This window comes from Suncus etruscus, chromosome 6 (assembly GCF_024139225.1).
Source record: "Suncus etruscus isolate mSunEtr1 chromosome 6, mSunEtr1.pri.cur, whole genome shotgun sequence".
Classification (NCBI taxonomy): Eukaryota; Metazoa; Chordata; class Mammalia; order Eulipotyphla; family Soricidae; genus Suncus; species Suncus etruscus.
The window spans coordinates 65,541,793-65,561,035 of record NC_064853.1 but is presented as its reverse complement, the minus strand read 5'-3'; the positions used below and the strand labels follow the sequence as shown (position 1 = coordinate 65,561,035).

The window sequence follows — 19,243 nt, the reverse complement described above, 5'->3', positions numbered from 1 at the left end:
CCAAAAAACACATGGAAAAATGCTCCACATCACTAATCATCAGGGAGATGCAAATCAAAACAACTATGAGGTACCACCTCACACCCCAGAGAATGGCACACATCACAAAGAATGAGAATAAACAGTGTTGACGGGGATGTGGAGAGAAAGGAACTCTTATCCACTGCTGGTGGGAATGCCGTCTAGTTCAACCTTTATGGAAAGCGATATGGAGATTCCTCCAAAAACTGGAAATCGAGCTCCCATAAGACCCAGCTATACCACTCCTAGGAATATACCCTAGGAGCACAAAAATACAATACAAAAACCCCTTCCTTACACCTATATTCATTGCAGCACTATTTACCATAGCAAGACTCTGGAAACAACTAAGATGCCCTTCAACAGATGAATGGCTAAAGAAACTATGGTATATATACACAATGGAATATTATGCAGCTGTCAGGAGAGATGAAGTCATGAAATTTTCCTATACATGGATGTACACGGAATCTATTATGCTGAGTGAAATAAGTCAGAGAGAGAGAGAGAGAGAGAGAGAGAGAGAGAGAGAGAGAGAGAGAGAGAGAGAAACGCAGAATGGTCTCACTCATCTATGGGTTTTAAGAAAAATGAAAGACATTCTTGCAATAATAATTTTCAGACACAAAAGAGAAAAGAGCTGGAAGTTACAGCTCACCTCAGGAAGCTCACCACAAAGAGTGATGAGTTTAGTTAGAGAAATAACTACATTTTGAACTGTCCTAATATAGAGAATGTATGAGGGAAATGGAAAGCTTGTCTAGAGTACAGGCGGGGGTCGGGTGAGAAGGAGGGAGATTTGGGACATTAGTGATGGGAACGTTGAACTGGTGATGGATGGTGTTCTTCACATGACTGAAACCCAAACACAATCATGTATGTAATCAAGATGTTTAAATAAAATTTTTAAAAAGTACAAAAAGAATTAAAAAAAAAGAAACATAAAAGCATTATAGATTATCAAAAAAAAAATGGTGTCTGGGGCTGGAGAGATAGCATGGAGGTAAGGCATTTGCCTTGTGTCCAGAAGGACCATGGTTCAAATCCTGGCATTCTATATGGTCCCCCGTGCCTGCCGGGGCAATTTCTGAGTGTAGAGCCAGGAGTGAACCCTGAGGGCTGCTGAGTGTGACCCAAAAAAAAAAAAAAAAAAAAAGAAATGGTGTCTGGGGATTAAGTGAAGTACTCAGTACAAGGGTATTGCTAGGTTATCAACCTAGCAAACTTCTGGTAGTAACCTTGTAGAGTCAGCTCAGAGCCTCTGCAAATGAAAATTCTAAAGAGCAAGTTTGTTTTGCTCAAGGGTCTAAAAAGGAAAAGGATGCCATATTCAGCTAGAAATTTTTGGTACTTTAACTAGCACCTGATACTCACAAACACAACCTTTCAAATGAATCAGTTCAAACTCCTATTTTTGGACCCCTTGCATTTTTTTTTTTTTATCATTGTGTTCAGGTAAACTAAGGCATATGATACTACAGACTATTTTTTTTTTTTTGGTTTTGTTTTTTTTGGGCCACACGCGGCGGTGCTCAGGGGTTACTCCTGGCTGTCTGCTCAGAAATAGCTCCTGGCAGGCACGGGGGACCATATGGGACACTGGGATTTGAACCAACCACCTTTGGTCCTGGATCGGCTGCTTGCAAGGCAAACGCCGCTGTGCTATCTCTCCGGCCCCACTACAGACTATTTTTAATAAGCTCCTGAGCCCAGATGTAAAATCCTTTTAAGAAGAGGTGATGATTCCTAATAATACACCCTAAAAGCCCAAAAACACCATACAGAAAAGCCCTTTCTGCACCTCTATGTTCATCACAGCACCATTCACAATAGCCAGAATCTGGAAACAACCCAAGTGCCTGAGAACAGACGAGTGGATTAAAAAAAAATGTGGTACATCTATCTATCAATGGAATACTATGCAGCTCTTAGTAAAAATGAAGTCATGAAATTTGCCTAGACGTGGATGGATATAGAGAGTAGTATGCTAAGTGAAATAAATCAGAGGGAGAAGAATTGACATAGAATGATCATACTCATTTGTGGGATTATTTTTTAAATAAATATATATGATAATGATATCCAGAAACCATAGAGATGAGGACCAGGAGGACCAGCCTATGATAAGAAGCTTACACAAATATTGGGGGTGGTGCTGTTAGGACAAAGAGAAGACAATGATAGTTGGAAAGAATCACTCTGAACAAAAACTGGGTGCTGAAAGGAGATAAAGTGATATGTATGACCTTATTGCAAATCACAGCTGTTGCCCCACCTGTGGGGTCCCATTTACTCCTTTGTTGGTTATTTGTGTATCCTCAAAGAGCTCCCAGAATGAGAAATTGATTCCCATCCCCTTGTCCCCTTTTGGGGGGAAAATCTTGGTAATATTTATCCACAGCGAATAATCCACACAGACAGGAGGGCTAAGGGGTAAAAGGTTGGGCGAAGAGAGTCCTTTGTCAGCCTGCTGCAAGCTCCAAAGAACACCTGGAGCCCACCAGCAAGCTCTCCAAAAGACCCTTAACACCTCACTCCCCAGCTATTTATTCAGCTCTCAACCGCACCCCCACCTGGAAGGTCAAGGTGGGACAACAGGCAAAGAGTAATCTTATGGAAATGTTTTCATATACAACACACACAGCATTCAAAAGAGGGTGGGGAGAGGAAGAGAGAGAAAAAAATGTTTGCCATAAACACAGGCATGGGGTAGGGCAAGCAGAAAACTGGGGAACATTGGTGGAGGAAAATGGGCACTGGTGAAGAATGTTGTTCATACAACTTTGTCTCTGATTGTCACCTTTATACCTTAAGTCAGTGATCCAAGACTTAGTTTGCTCAAAACTCCCATGCTTTCTGCCCCCAACCTGACCACCCTCACCCCAGGCCCCTAAGTTTGGGCAGCTATGCACAGAGAGGGGACCACTACCATAAACCCCAGTGCCAGTGCTTTCTTCATTAGATGCCACACACATCCCATTCCATCCAGTGGACATGAGCGTGGTCACTCATGGACAGACCGAGGGCACTGCTGGGATGGTCCCAGAGACCATTTCAGTCCCCGCTGTACCAGGAATGAGTGAGCATCAGCAATGGTGGGGCACCATGAGGTCAGTAAGTGTTTTCTCCTCTGTGATCTCAGGCAGAGCATATGTGTTGCCTCTGGGCTCATTGGTTGCTTATGGGGAGAAAAAAGTATTCTTTGCATTTTACTGTCTTTCTCATTTGTCCGCTCCGCAATATATGAGTCTGAGAATTATCATATGCCTTCTAAACTCACTTTTGTCTCAGTATCTTCTGTAATCATTCATAAGTCTGCATTCCATTTCATCAACATTCAGATTCCAACCTATTTTTAAGTAGGAATTAGAACATAAAACAATAAGAACTAAGGGTTTTCATAGTTCATAATTATCCTTTCATTTTCAGTAGTTGTTTGAAACAGATGTTTGTGATAGATTATTAATGTACCAGTTTTCTTTCTCTAGTTTATTATAAAAGATTTAACTTTAACAGAATGATGTATTACATTTTTATCAGATCCTAATGATGCCTTTGTAACTGCACCTAAACTACAGTATGAATTTGTGGGACCTTATTTTTCTATTAACATCTGTGTTTTGTAATGCATGTGTTATGTGTATATAGATTTATACATATGTTGGTTGCAGATACATCTGACCACATTTAAGTGTTCACAGAGATTTATATAGGCGCATTAAAAAATGGGCATACTTAGTCATGGGTGTTCATTATATAAAGGTTATTGGCGATGCAAAGATACAAAAGATAGAAGAACCTAGTAATTGCCTTTAGGATCCAAGCACAAAGCATTAGTTTGGATTTTACAAGGCCAGCCAGCAACAAAAGAGCAGTAATTTATGAGCTCAGCGTAAAAGAATAGCATAATTGCATTAAAAATTAATGCTAATGAACACTAAAATGGGGAAGGCGGTTATGAGGAAAGTTTGTATTCATCTTCTCTGGTTTGAGCGATGGCTAGTGGCTTGATTAATGGCTTAATTTCTATCAATTAGCGGGGAAAAATCTCCTGCGAGACAAGGGTAAATTGAGCATTGAATTACATATCTTGCTTTTGTGTGCTAAGAAAAAAGCAGCGCGTCTCTGATATTAGCCACGGTGACAAATGCGTTGGGGCCGCGCGACGTCTGTGCGGGTGCTGCTGACAGCCGAGCCGGGCGGTTATGGGGTGTGCTGGGCTGGCTGGCAGGCAGCAGTCACCCATACTTACAAGCACACGGGCTTCCATGGACAGAATTTTAATTAGCGTCAAGGAGAGTTCTAGAATTAAAGCAGACAGCAGACAGCAGCTAGCCCGAGTAATCTGCAGTGCCTCAGATTCCGTCTCTCTCTCTCCTCCACCCTGGCAAAGTACGTCAAAGCCTCAGCACCCTCAGAATTGTTCTTCCTTCCCAGTCTGAGAGGGACTCAGGCTGCCCCCAAGTGTCACACTTGAAGTCAAGGCAAGATCATCTACATCATGGGACTCTGTGGTAGTTATTTGTTTCAGCCAAATTCTAAGAACAACCCAGTTTTTTCCTACCATCTTTTGCTGCACAAAAAATCAAAAATAGCCCAGAAGTGAACTCCTAGGACTAATACTGTTTTCTGATCCCCTTCAGGGGACACTCCTGGAAGTGCCCAAGGGACCATATGGGGTTCTGGGGATTGAACCAGGATCAGCTCTGTCAAGGAAATGCCTTCCCCCATGTTACTATGCCTCTGGCCCCTAGATGGTTATAGGAATCAAGAACCTTGTTTGTTGGTTTGTTATTTGAGAGGCACACCTGGAAATGCTCAGGGATTACTCCTGGTGGGGCTTAGAGGGATTAAACTGGGGTCCCTAACCTCTGTCCTTTCTCTCTGGCCCCTTTGAACCTTATTTTTAAATTCACTAATAGATCCCAGAGTGTGGATTTTCTTTCTTGGGATGTCTTTTGAAGTGTGGAAATCTCTGAAAGTATGTCCAGGGCCCTCTTTCAATTCTCTCTCTCTCTCTCTCTCTCTCTCTCTCTCTCTCTCTCTCTCTCTCTCTCTCTCTCTCTCTCTCTCTCTCTCTCTCTCTTCTCTCTCTTCTCTCACTCTCCTCTTTCTCTCTCTCTCTCCTCTCTCTCTTCTCTCACTCTCCTCTTTCTCTCTCTCGTTTCTCTCTCTCCTCTTTCTCTCTCTCTCTCTCTCTTTCTTTCTCTACACACACACACACACACACACACACACACACACACACATCAGGCTTGTATCTGCCCCATTCTGCCGTCTCCCAGCTCCCCAAGACTGTTTATACCCAGGAGATAGAAAAGAAGGAGAAAAAAAAAAACATTGAGGCTTGAGGGCCCCTGTGGGCTTCCTGCTGTGCCTGGGGGCCCCCATGCCTGACCAGGATAGAGAAAGCAGCCAGCCTTGCCCAGGCTCATGGGCCAGGAGCACCCTAAGACAGTGAGGTCCTGGGGTTTCAGTGCTCCCATTCAGCCTATCTGCCACATAGTATCCACCCCTGCACCCGGACTTGGTGTGTATTCAGGGCTTGGTCAGCATTCAGCTTTGCTCTCCAGCCACATAGCAGAATCAGGGCAGCCCAGGAGGCTGAGCCCTAGATCTGCCACTGACCAATTTCTTATCACATGACTTGCTCATGGTGTGCCACCCTCCCACAGGCCTGTCTAGTTAGTGGGTCCAGTTTGCCCCTCCACACCCTGGTTCAAAGATGTTTCTAGAAACCCCTGTTAATGAGCAGGTCACCAGTTCCAGAGTTCACCCATAAAAACTCCCCCATAGCCTCTGTACCAGTGCCAGGTAGTGGGAAATGGGGCCCTCTTATCTCTTGGGGAGTCTGGGTAGTGAGGCCTTGGAGGCAAGGGAGGTTCCAGAAAGCAAACACATGATTGTTGAGGGTCCCATGGACCCCTAGTGGCCCTTATACTTCTGGAGACAGACCAACCCTGCCACTGCACTCTCCAGGCCCTCTTAGGGACTCATAGAGCTTGGCAGGTCCCTGTCACTCTATAGAGATCAGTTGGATGTGCAGGGGAGCTCCTGCTGCTGCCCTGGCCACGTGGACACTCAGAGACACTGTGACAAATCACCTCACTGGAGTCTATGACCTAGTTTTATGCAGAAGTTGCACAGTAGGCCTAAGAAGTTTCTTCTTTTCCTCTTTCCTCTCGTGGGTGTCAATTGTGGGCCTGCGTGGCTGGGGCTCCAGGCTGATGTTAGGTTGCACTTTATTTTACCCCAAACAAAGATCATTCCTGGTTTCTTTGTATTTGTTTGTTTACAGTGGTTTTACCCAAACAAAGATTGTCTTATATGTAAACCTGGGTGGGACAGGCTCAGGATAGCCTGAGCTATCTGCCCTTACTGTGTCCTTACTGCCCCCAGCTGGGGGTGGTCTCTGTACTTAATAAAAATGGCAGTTCTGGCAGGCAGCTTGCTAGAGATATGAGGTAGAAGACTGCCAGACTATATGTGTTTCACCCTCAGCCTGGTTTGAATTATTTCATGTGTGGCCCTGATTGAGACTCATTCATCTGGGGAGCTAGATACGGCGCACGGGTTGGTTTTACAGGCTGATACATGCTATAAGGTTGAGTTGGGGCAGCTTTCCAGTGCCTGCTTCAGATGCACCTAGAGAGAAACATTTTGTGTCATTTGGAGGGTAAAGTAGGACTAGTTTTGTTAAAAAATTTATGTTCATGAAATACTGTTTTATAAACTTCTGATTTCCAAGCAAGATTTTTGGACTTCTGGGTTTGTTTTGTTTTTGCAGATTTGATTGACTTTTTGGTTTGTCTGCCTATGGAAATGCCATTTTTTGTTGTTCATTTTCTTTCACCTGATGAAGAGCTCAAAAAAGCTTTGCATTACAAAGGCTTTATTTTGTTTTCAGTATCTTTACTGCACCAAAACAGAAATTTTAAGAATAATTTTTATTGAAGCCTAAGTAAATTTGAATTAAAAATAATTCATGCTTTTTGCATTACGTATGTATGATCCATTTGTAGTAACAGTTTTTATTAGTAAATAACACCCCCCTCCCAATAAATAACCTAAGTAATGCAATAACTATGAGGCCAGCTCACTCAAATTAGGTGTGGCACAAAACTTTGGGTAGATTCATGAAATATTAAAACTCAGAAGGAATTCGTTGAGGGTGAAATGTCCATGTCTGTTTCCTTGGTGAAATGCTTCTTCCAGTGATCCACGATTACATCTTGGGTGGTAGTGCCACCTGCTGTTGGCAGCTTAGCATTGCTGCCAATGGAGAGGAAACTGGTTTGTTTATTCCATGAGTGGTGTACAAATTAGAATTTTGTCTTTTCAAATTATGAAGTCTGTCTTGGACCCTCCCATCTTTACTTACCATTTAAAATTGTGTGCCATTTTCTAATGTCTTAAAAGAAGGTTATATACATTTTGGTTATGGCTTTGCCATTGGAGCCACAGCTGGTGATCAGGACTGTCTAACTCAGGGGTCTTTCCCAGTGGTACTGGGGTATCATACAGTTCAAGCAATCAAGTCTGGGGCTCCCACCCATTGACTGTTTTTCAGGCTCATAAACAATAACATTTTGGGGGTGAATAAATAGTACAGCAGGGATAGTATTTGCCTTACATTCTGCCAACCCACCTTCGATCCCCACCATCCCATCTGGTCCCCTGAGTACTACCAAGACTGATTCCTGAGTGCAGAGCCATGCTTAAGCCCAGAACACTGCTGGGTATGGCCCAAAAAGACAAGAAAAACACAGTAATATTTATTCACATTATCCTCAGTCTTTTTTCTTTTTTTTTGTTTTGTTTTGTTTCGTTTTGTTTGTGGGCTACACTGGTAATGCTTCGGGGTTACTTCTGGCTGTGTGCTCAGATCGCTCCTGGCTTGGGGGACTATATGGGATGCTGGGGGATTGAACTGCAATCTGTCAGAGCTAGCCCTGGCAAGGCAGACACCTTACCACTTGCACCACCGCTCTGACCCCTATTCTCAGTCTTAAGACTGGAATTAAATTTGAATAGATTTAAATAATGTATAGCAAAAAAATGAATTTATAGCCATTAATTTATACTAGTGCACCTCAGATCTATACAACAAATGGGTTTTCTAAAGAAATACCTTTCGACTCTAAGAAGTAATGAAATCAGGCTATTCGCCACACGGTGGACAGATCTGGAGAGATCTTGTTGGAGTCATACATGTATATAAGAAAAATTCCATATAACATAGGAATGACAACTGCTCACAGACAGGAGAGCTTAAGAGCTGGTGTATGGGATGGAATTTGCCAAGTGAAGAGTGAGGGAGAGGATGGTACCCTGGGACAATGGGGCAGAAGGGATTGGGGGAGCAGTGGTATGTTGGGCCACATGGATCCCACCATAACAGCATTCTACATCACAGGGCTCAAAATTTAAAAGATGAAATGTTTTAACATTCTGTTGACTTTTTTAATGTCTCTATGTGAAGAAATTTAAGTTGGATCCTGAAAAATATTCTGTTATACTTTTTCCTCCACTATATTATAAGCACTGCCATATTTGTACTAATAGAGATCTTAGCCACTGGTATGGAATGTTACTGTAATAAATCAGCAAGAAATTTGCTATTGCTGTATGTTCAATTAATGTGTTGTATGACAATGACCCAGAAGAAAGTTTATTTGAAGGCAAGTATGATGGTTTCTCTTCCATGCCATGCAGAGAGCTCCTTGAATGTAGAAATTCTCTTCTTCTAAAGAGCAGTTGTTGGCCCTAGAAGCTATTTGTTCCAGACATAAGACATTTCTCACAAGAGCAGACTGGTCAGAGCTGTCAGGAAATCATCCACAATTACACCATGTCTCCCTGACATAAACTTGCAGAAAATTTACTCATAATAATTCATTATTGGCCTATGGTTGAGACTTTTTTAATAAAATTGTTGTTGTTGTTTTGGTTTGGTTTGGTTTGGTTTTTGGGCCACACCCACAGTGCTCAGAGGTTATTCCTGGCTCTGCACTCAGAAATCGCTCCTGTCAGGCTCAAGGAACCATATAGGATGCCGGGAATCAAATCCAGACCTGTCCTGGGTTGGCCACTTGCAAAGCAAATGTCCTACCCACTATGCTATCTCTCGGCCCCTTGTTGTTTTAATTTAGCTTGTGAATCAAATTTTTCCATACTTTCTGTAGCATTTAACCATTTCAGCTTAAGACTGGGATGTTGGCATAATCTTTATGCAATTTATTCTATCTTCTTATTAAGCCAGTTTTTTCCTGAAAAGTAAACCCAGCTCTATCGCCCTTAAGTCTGAATTCATAGCATTCTCAGATATATAGCTGAACATACATTCATCTCATGCTCTCAACAGCAGCTCATGGTAAGAGTTTTCTCTAAATGGATCTAAACCATACTACTACATTTTCCAGCCAAATTAGCTTGTGGAGGAGAACCCAGAAATATGAAATGACATATTTACTACAGCTTTTTATTAATGCACTAATTGTAGATACAGAGGGTCACTCAAATGACTGACAGGAGGGCCAGGCAGGGAAAATGGCATAAAACCACAGTCTGACTTGCAGCTATAAACCAGAATGAAATAGAGTGTGAGGGAGCTGAACAGAGATCTGATGACTGTGGAGTGATAAGTCATTGATAAGGAAAAAGAAGAATAGGTATAAAATGTGTCCTATGCTGATTTGGCATAAAAAGTTGCATACACACCACCACCACCACCACCATTTAATGAAAGAAATAAAGTTGTTTTTTTCTTAAAAGTTGCATACAGGGGAGGGGGAAAATAAAAAAAGAAGTTGCATACATATATTTTTAGAAATGAATAAAAATGAAAACAAAGCCTAACTTCAAGAAAGATTCCCAGGAGCTAAGAAATAGTAAAGTGAGTAGAGCCTTGCATGTTGCCAACTCAGGTTCATTTCCTTTCATCTTATATGATCCAGGACCCTGCTAGCACTAATTTCTAAATTCAGAGCCAGGAGAATCCCTGGGGACTGCCAGGTATGGCCAAAAAATAAAAAATTAGAATTAAGGAAAAAAACCTTTGTGGATAGGGAAAAGTGCATGGAGAATGAGAGGAGCAGAAACACGGTCTTGGAATGGTATTCATTGGAAGTTTTGACTACAAAACCATGTGTTTTGGGCAATTAAAAAACAAATGTGAACCAGAAAGACAACAAAACAAAGTAAGTGCTAAAAGTCAAAAATGAGTTGAAGTAAATGAGCCCAAGTTCCATCTGGAAGCATAATCACATGCAGAGTGATTCCTGTGACTTCAGGGCGAACTCTCCACATTCATCAGTGAAACAAATCCTAAGATCAAAAAGAACTAGAAAGAATTTTCAGACTGTATTAATTCATCTTGTTGCTAATATAAATGCTTGTCTTATTTTTTTTAAACTAATACATACTCAACTCACAAGTTAGGAAACACAAATAAGTACTTTTGATCATGTTGTTAAGATTTTTATAGGAAGAGAAAAGCTATACCAATACGAAACCAATGACTGAAGGAGAAATCCTACCATCTTTAGATTTGCTAGCAATAGTGTTAAATCATTGATTTTCCTCTTCTAAGAAAATACGTATTTTCTGTTCCATCCACTATAAGGACTGAGAAACTACTACAAGCCAAAAGTAACATGACCCCCAGGCCCAAGTTATTGTCTCTAAATATCATTCACGGCTAAGTAAGACCAGAATCACTGGTCTGTGACAGAAGCTTAGAATGGCTTGCAACATCTTGCCACACTGTAGTTAGTGGGGTTCTCTTTAGAGAATGCAGGTACCAATCTGAAGAACCTCTCTTCACCCATGAGCAAGAGGAGAGTTTTTATTTAGCAACAAGTCATAAAATGCCAATTCTGAAATAGAGTACATTAACTGCAGGGAGAATTATGATAGCAAGTGGTCAACTTCAGTCTTAGCATGATGAAAAAGGTGTTGATCTAAGCAGCCTGCTTCCATACAGACTGTATCTAGTAGTTGAAAAGGGAAGGTCTTTGAGAACTAGAGAGAACCAAAGCTCATAAATGTAAGCCAGCTCGCTAAATTAGAAAATGTGTGGTCTCTGGTGAAATAATGAGCTGAAGCAAGAAACATGAATGTCTGTTGACCTGTTCCATGAAAGGCTGGCAGAGAACTTCCTCCTATCTGATCAAACTGGCACACTCTTGCCCATATATTGACTATACATCTCTGTGTGTGGACATTGTATTCCAGTGTGTCCTGGACCCTTGAAAAGCTGAAAAGGAGTCACACCATGTCTCCAGACTAACCACTGGTTTGCACAAGGAACATAATGACTTATGAGAATAAAGTCAGCCAAATATGGGCCAAATTTGAGATGGATGAATAATCCATTTTCTTCAGTGTAGTTGGATTAAAAAGTAATGGACAGGGCCCGGAGAGATAGCACAGCGGTGTTTGCCTTGCAAGCAGCCGATCCAGGACCAAAGGTGGTTGGTTCGAATCCCGGTGTCCCATATGGTCCCCCGTGCCTGCCAGGAACTATTTCTGAGCAGACAGCCAGGAGTAACCCCTGAGCACCACCGGGTGTGACCCAAAAAACAAACAAACAAAAAAAAGTAATGGACAAGGCATCTGTACCCCTATGTTCATCACAGTACTGTTCACAACTACCAGAATCTGGAATCAACCCAAGTGCCCAAGAACAGTTAAGTAAATACAAAAACTGTGGTACATCTACACAGTAGAATACTATGCAGCTGTGAGAGAAGATGAAATAATGGTGTCTGCCATTCTCTGCATGGAGCTAGAGGGGATTGTGATTCATGGAGGCAGCCAGAAAGAGGGGAGGATACAAAACCATCTATTGTGCAATGCATGAAGTACATTAAGAGACAACATAGAATCCAAGGCAGCACATCTGGGGAGTTGGCATACAGAACTGAGCCAATTCTTGGGAAGTAGAGATAGGAGGTCCTTAAGGAGCCTTCTGAAAGGGAGGGAATCTGACCGTGGCAGTGAATTTGCAGTTGAATAGTGTAGCAAGAAACTGTGGTCACCAGTATTGCCAGCCAAGAGCCTCAGTAATAGCTGCATTGACAGAGGTGTAGGATGGTGGCGTCACGTGGTTGAATATAGGAGACACACCAACCAAATTTCCTCGTGAGCACAAGGGTTAATAACCAAACAGGCAGAGCGATTTTGGGGTAGCCACAGATAGAGTGGCAGAGCACCTGGTTGCCACACTGGCAATCTGGTGACCCAACACAGCACCAAAAGCCACGGACCTACACAGCCTCCCCCCCTTCAAGCAGTCACAAGTAGTCACCAGGCACGTGTGGTTCTGCCTAACCCCCCATACACACATACCTGTGGGGGACCCTCTATAAAAAAAATGAACAAAATGTACAAATTTGAGGATAATGGGGACAGTAGCAGATGGTCATTAAGGATCTGGTGGCTGGGGACAAGGAGACAGAACAGGAGCTATGGCTCACGCTCTGCTCACAGCTGCACTTGTTGCTGGCCCTGCTGTCACACATGCCCTCAAAACTGCCAGATATAATCCCTGGAACCCTCAAACTAGCAATGGGCAGGTCCTCAGGGACTGAGCAGCTTAGAGTCCACTGCCCCTTTAAGTACTGGCTGATTTGCCAAGAATCAGCAGGAGGAGGCCGGAGCAGTGGCTCAAGTGTTAGGGCATTTGCCTTGCACGTGCTAATCTAGGATGGACCTTGGTTCAATCCCCCAGCATCCCATATGGTCCTCTAAGCCAGGAGCAGTTTCTGAGCACATTGCCAGGAGTAACACCTGAGTGTCACCGGGTGTGGGCCAAAAGAACAAAACAACAACAAAAAGAATCAGCAGGAAGAGATCCATGAGAGAAGCTGGTGTTGGGGTGTGACTAATCTCCTGGTTTTTATTTTAGCCACTTTCTGTTGCTGCTGAAGTAGTTGGGGTGGCCTGGTGTCCTACAGGGGCTTCCCTGTGAACCCTAGAGGCTCACCCTGGAAAGGGGCTCCTGCTGCCAATTCAGGAAGAACGGCCAAAGGCTGGTTGCAGACACTAGTGGTGGAAGGGCCTGCAGACTGGTCAGACAGATTCTCCTTCCACAAGTGTTTTTTTCCAAAATACTGTCTATGCATTTCCCAGGATGCACACCAGATCAGGCCGGATTACCCTAACTTCTCAGGCCATGATTTCTTGGCAATGTTGGAGGTTCACAAGAAGAGTCTTAATGTACCAGAATGTTGTATTTTGTCAACTTGGAGGAAGAAAAAGAAAATTCACACTTCTGTGTAAAACCAAAATTAAAAAGTTTTTTCATCCAGTTCAGTTCCTTAAGTGCTAAAATTGCTTCTGATGAAGAAAATTGCCCAGAGCGAGTATTGTTGGCATGCTATCACTGTCCCCTCTCACACCATCCCCTCTAACATCATCCCCTCTGACATTGCCCCCTTCTTCAGACTCAGGCACCCTCGTGGCACAAGTGAAACGCGTGAAAGAGATTGAAGCCATTGAAAGTGACTCCTTTGTGCAGCAAACATTTAGATCAAGTAAGGAAGTCAAAAAGGTAAGGCTGGCTTTCCAAGTTGCTTCTATATAATTGGGTTTTCCAGAAATATAAGGACAGTTCCTATCCTCGGAAGAAAGGTGAACTCACACAGAATGTAACATCCAAGTCTCTGGTGGCATTTCTAAACAGTGAGAAACCTGGGTCAATATAACAGTTTGATGGCAATGACATACATTTTATGGACAGTTTTCTGTTTCAATGCATGTTTATCAATACCATTGGAATTGTAGAGAAAACTTTGGACAAGGTTTTAAAAATAAATGACTATTAAAATAGGAACAAACATCTGCATGCTGCCCACAGGGTTAGTATTTACTCATCTTGAATATTTTGTTCTTTTTGTCACTATCAGAGGAGCTTTTAGGAACTATGATCCTCAGTAGGAAAAGACATTCTGCCATGAAATACATGTTGGGACTGAGAGATGGCACAGCAGGCCAGTTACTGGCATTACACATGGCTGACTTAGGTTCAGGCCCTGCCAAGATTTATTTCTGAGCAAAGTACAAGGGTGTGCCCCCTAAAAAAATTAATTATATGCATTCTTTGAAAAGGCACATAGAATAAAAAATAATCATCACCACCCACTCAAAAATAGTCTACATCACAAACAAACATTCTACATATCCTGGGGCTGGGGAGATAGCATGAAGGTAAGGCATTTGCCTTGCATGCAGAGGTCAGTGGTTCGAATCCCGGCATCCCATATGGTCTCCCAAGCCTGCCAGGAGTGATTTCTGAGTGTAGAGCCAGGAATAATCCCTAAGCGCTGCCAGGTATAACCCAAAAACCAAAAAAAAAAAAAATTCTACGTATCCTTTGGTAAAACATAGAATAAGGAATCATAATCACCAGTAGGGACACTGAAACATAATTCAGGTTTCACATTTATGTTTCATGTTACTTAGCAAAGGCAGGTGGGGTATTGAGAAGATCATCGGAGGACCGCTTCATCCATGTCTCTATGTGGAGACCAGAGTGGGCCAGCCCAAAGGCAGAGCAAAGGCTCCATCCCAGATTCTCCCCGCTGCATCTCCACAGCTTTCTGTCCCGGACATTTCCATGCGCACTAGTAGGAAGTAGGTCTCGGAAATAGGCCTTTCTGGGCCAGCCACTCCTGGCGTTGATTCATTCTTCTTCAGCTGGATTCATGCCTCAGTCCAAAAAGTGGCTCTTGCCCTGACACACTAGACACTGCATCCAGCAGCACAGGGTGCAGGGCCTCTCTCTGAGTGCATTTCTCCTGCCTGAGTGGAGAGAATCTCTGAGCTAATGCATAGCCCCAGAGGAGGCTCATGCTCTGCTGCTGCCCCCTACTAAGCTGACTCCTCGTTAGTCAACGCCAAGATCCAAGATCCCTTGGGGTCCAGGAAGGGGATCCTTGCCTATGCTGGACAATTTGTTCTCAGAGAACAAGCACTTCCAATCGGAGCCGGCAGGTGGCAGCATGTCACAGAGCCCGATGTTTCCAAGAATCCTAACAGCAGCATTTACCTCTTTGGAGGAGGCAAGGATTTGCTCTCACCTGATTCCACCGCTTTCCCCCTTTCTACACCCTGAAAGTGAAACACCTGCACAGTGACTGAGCAATGCAAGCCCAGAGTCTGGGGGACCCCAGTAGCAACAGTCACTGTCCAGGATCCCAGGCAGCCTTGTACAGGCTGACTGCCTCAGAGCAAACCCTACCACATGTGACCAGGGTACACATAGACAAACATCACTGCAGAGATGTGCACAGATGTGTCCCGTCTGCACAGCCCTTCCTGTTCCTCCCACTTGGATTTTACTGTTCCGTGTGTTACTTCAAGAAAGAGCCAGGGGCATCCCACAGAATTAGGCGCCTTCTGCTGCCGTGCTGGAGCCCATGAGAGCAGTGGCAGCTCAGCTTTTCTTTTTTTTTTTTTTTTTTTTTTTTTTATTTGGTTTTTGGGTCACACCTGGCAGTGCTCAGGGGTTATTCCTGGCTCCAGGCTCAGAAATTGCTCCTGGCAGGCACAGGGGACCATATGGGGCGCCGGGATTCGAACCGATGACCTCCTGCATGAAAGGCAAACGCCTTACCTCCATGCTATCTCTCCGGCCCCTCAGCTTTTCTTTAACCATCTCTAAATCATACGTGATAACTCATGAACAGGACCTATTGTCCTGGTTTGCTTTGAGCCGTCCCATGCTCTAACCCATCCATCTCCCTCAGATCTGATCCATCGTCTCCTGCTGCTGAGGACTCTTTAGGAGCATCTACAGACTTAAAACTCTGCTTCTGGGGCTGGAGAGATAGCACAGTGGTAGGACATTTTCCTTACACACAGCCAATCCAGGATGGACCTGGATTCAATCCCCAGCATCCCATATGGTCCCCTGAGCCTGCCAGGAGCAATTTCAGAGCCAGGAGTAACTCCTGAGTGCCTCTGGATGTGACCCAAAAAAAATGCTTTTGAGCAAGAACCGACAGACTCATCTGTGCTGTAACTTTGTGCCCTCAATGTTCTTCCTAGTGGCTGCTGTCTTGTACTTTTCTCAGAGATGTACTTAGCTGGAAGTAAAAGAGAAGATAAGAAAATGTGGTCACTGTCAGGGTATAGACAATGGGGGAAATGGTGTTTTATTTTATTTTAACTTTCCGTTTTAACTTCTCACCTAAGTCACCTTGTAACCTTATAAGTCCACATGGATCCAGGTCTTCCTTCCTCTTTCTTGGGGATAAGGAGGAGGAAGCAGCATGTTAGTGCCTGTCCCAGCCTGCAACCCAGCACCCCATACCTGATGTCCATTTAGTGGGTCACTGGAGACATTTGGATGGAGCAATAGCACCATAGAGGCCAGTACATGCTAGCATAGGTACTGCTTTTCATGTAAAGCCATATCAAATTATGAGCCACCACTGGTACACACCAGCATCCACACCAGCATCCACATTTCTGAGGCACTTGCCTTGCATGCAACCAGTCTCAGTTTGCTCCCCAGTATCCTACTGCTGGGGTGGCCCCAGGAGTGCTGCTCCTTCTGGCCCATGCATTGAGCTACCCACCAAGCTGAGCATTGCAAGGAAGAAGGGTAGGAAGGGGGAAGCCTTCTGATCAACAATTGGGAACCCCACCCCATCCAGAAGAAGGAGCAGATTACTGAGCCACCCTATGACCTGAAGGAGCTGTGCAAATGATCTGAGTGGAAGAGGCCATGTCATATCAGATTCCCACAAAGTTGGAATAGCAACCAGAAACAAGCTAGCAGTGACAGCCTAAGAGGGGGACAGTCCTAGAAGGCCACCTGGGGAACAGTGATGCCAAACTGTGCAGTGGGAGGGGGGAATATTCTAGAGCTGCTGGGGGAGGTGGTCACCCAGTTGTGGAGAGGCTGAAAACTGTCCTCATGTGCAGGTTTTAGTTCAAAAACAAAAACTAACCTTTGCATTGATTTTTCTACCTAATGAGTCCAGACTCAGTGCAGAAGAGTGTTGTATGCTTGTTGTGATGGATAATATTGAAATTCCTTCCATGGGCTGAAAGTGAAATGTCCCTATTTCGGATGATACAGTGCACTGTGATTTGGGTCTGGAAACACCATCACCATGAATTTATATGGAAAAACTTTATTTTTCTGTAAACCTGTCCATGAATTGTTTCCCCACTAGTACAATCTTAGCACCTGTTTCCTGAGACACGCATACTGGTCATAAGGCATATTTATCAGTATTTCTGTTTACCCTGATCACTTTCAGAATGGCTATTTCTTTCTAAGTAAACTAGGGCTGCCTGGGGAATAGTGACCTCTGCAGGGTGGCCCAATGAGTGAAACCCCATAGAATTCTAGTTGTAAGTCATACAATCTAGTCATTAACCTGTGTTGTATGGTTCAGTGGGCAGAAGCTGGCGAGGTGAGACCCGCAGTGGCTGCAGCACCGGGACCTGCACCTACAGCCACAGATGCACCCAGTGAAAAGGAAATCGATTCCAGCAGCATCCCGACCTCTATCAAGTACCAGGATGACAACTCACTGGCACATCCCAACGTGAGTCCCATCAGCCCACAGGCACTGACACTGCATCCACCCATGTCCTCTGCTGCTGTGCTAGGTCCTGCAGCTAGGATTGCAGGCTCTTGTCTGACCATCCCACCCAGTGTCTGAACATCAGCTCACTGTCTTCAGTGAAGTGGCCACATTCGGGGCCACTGGCTGTTGTTGTTCTGAGTGTCATAATGACAGGGTGGAATCATCCGCTAATGCTCACGAGATGACTCCTTCACTCCCATAACTTGAGCATTGTGACCTCCAAACTGACAGTCTTCCATTAATCAGCCTGTTTGACTACCCAGTCTGTGCTAAAAATTGTGTTGTATAAAAGCAATCTGTGAGGCCAAAAGAGCATATGTTTTGCGTGTGGCTGACCTAGGTTCAGTCCCCAACATCCCATTTGGTCCTCTGAGTCTCACCCAGAGCGGTGCGTGAGCATCGAGCCAAAAGTAGGCCTGAGCAATTGCCAGGTGTGGCTCCATAACCAGAAATAAGTAAAATCAACTTGCATCTTGTGACGTCTGATCAAATGTTGACGATAACATTTTTCTTCTTTTCCTTTTCTTTTTCAGCTATTTGTTGATAAAGCTGATGCTGAAGAGAAGTGGTTCAAGAGATTGATTGCCCTCCGACAGGAAAGGCTTATGGGTAGCCCTGTGGCCTGAGTCATGCAAGTGTGTCTGGATTAGCAGTGACAATGAAATTTATCATATGACCCCAGTGTTAACTTTTTACTCAAAGAATTCAACTGATTATCTGAGACGATAGTCTCATTGTTTTCTCATGTAGCTTGAAATATTGTTGATATTAAACATTGTGGATAAAAAAAGTGTGGACACATTAAGAAAGCACAAAATGTCATACTCATTAATAGAGCTTGTCTGAAAATGTCATTCTTATGTTTCTGAGGATAATTTGAAAAACTCTCAAAAATACAATAAAGACACAAATCTGACTAATCTTACATTTGCTTATAAGAATCAGATTATATGTTAGACATATATGAGATTTCGTTTTCTATATATCGCAATTCCTTATTTTTTTACCTTTCATTCCTTACAATTCCATTTTTTATTTTATCATATCTCAAACTTCAGGCACAGTGAAAAACACACTTATCCATCTAAGCCAAACAAGCATGATGGCTTTTTTTGACACAGTGATTTATGGGATTGTTTATGGTAGAGTTTCAGGCATACAGTTCCATCATGACTAGTGTGCAAATGTGGGTGTTTATCCACCAGTCTCCAAGTTCTTCCATCCTACCGGCCCCCTACTCTAGGTGAGCTCAGTTTATAGACCAACCCTCAGGTTCTGTGGCTTTGGGCTATTTGCTGTTCCTTGATTATGTATCTTTCTACCCCACATTGGACAGATTATTCTGTCTGTCCCTCTCTGCTGTCATCCACATAGCAGTGTGTTTGCAGGCTTTTATCTCTCCTGAGTGGTATTTTGTTGTGTATTAATACCATAATTTTTTTTATCCTGTCATTTCCAGAGCTTGGCTATTGTGAATAGCACTGCAGTGAACATGAGGTTGCAAATATATTTCAGAATTAACACTTTCTGCTCTTGGGGTAGATACAAAAGAGTGAAATGATGGAGTCACAGAGAAGTTCAGTTGTTCGTTTCCTGCAAAGCTTCCAGTCTTG

General features: G+C 43.5%; 1 protein-coding gene across 3 annotated transcripts in view; it reads left to right on the top strand.

Annotated features, from left to right (window-relative positions):
* RSRC1 (arginine and serine rich coiled-coil 1) overlaps positions 1-18,462 on the top strand; it is a 292,940-nt gene extending 274,478 nt beyond the window's left edge. For 2 of the 3 annotated variants that reach the window (XM_049774477.1, XM_049774478.1), the window contains exons 9-11: positions 13,470-13,576; positions 17,436-17,588; positions 18,164-18,462. In XM_049774477.1, the coding sequence (XP_049630434.1) occupies positions 13,470-13,576; positions 17,436-17,588; positions 18,164-18,256 (353 nt within the window). In that variant the 3' untranslated portion in view covers positions 18,257-18,462. The remainder of the gene's footprint in view (positions 1-13,469; positions 13,577-17,435; positions 17,589-18,163) is intronic. The other variant, XM_049774476.1, reaches the window with a different exon arrangement.
* Positions 18,463-19,243: the final 781 nt, after the last annotated feature.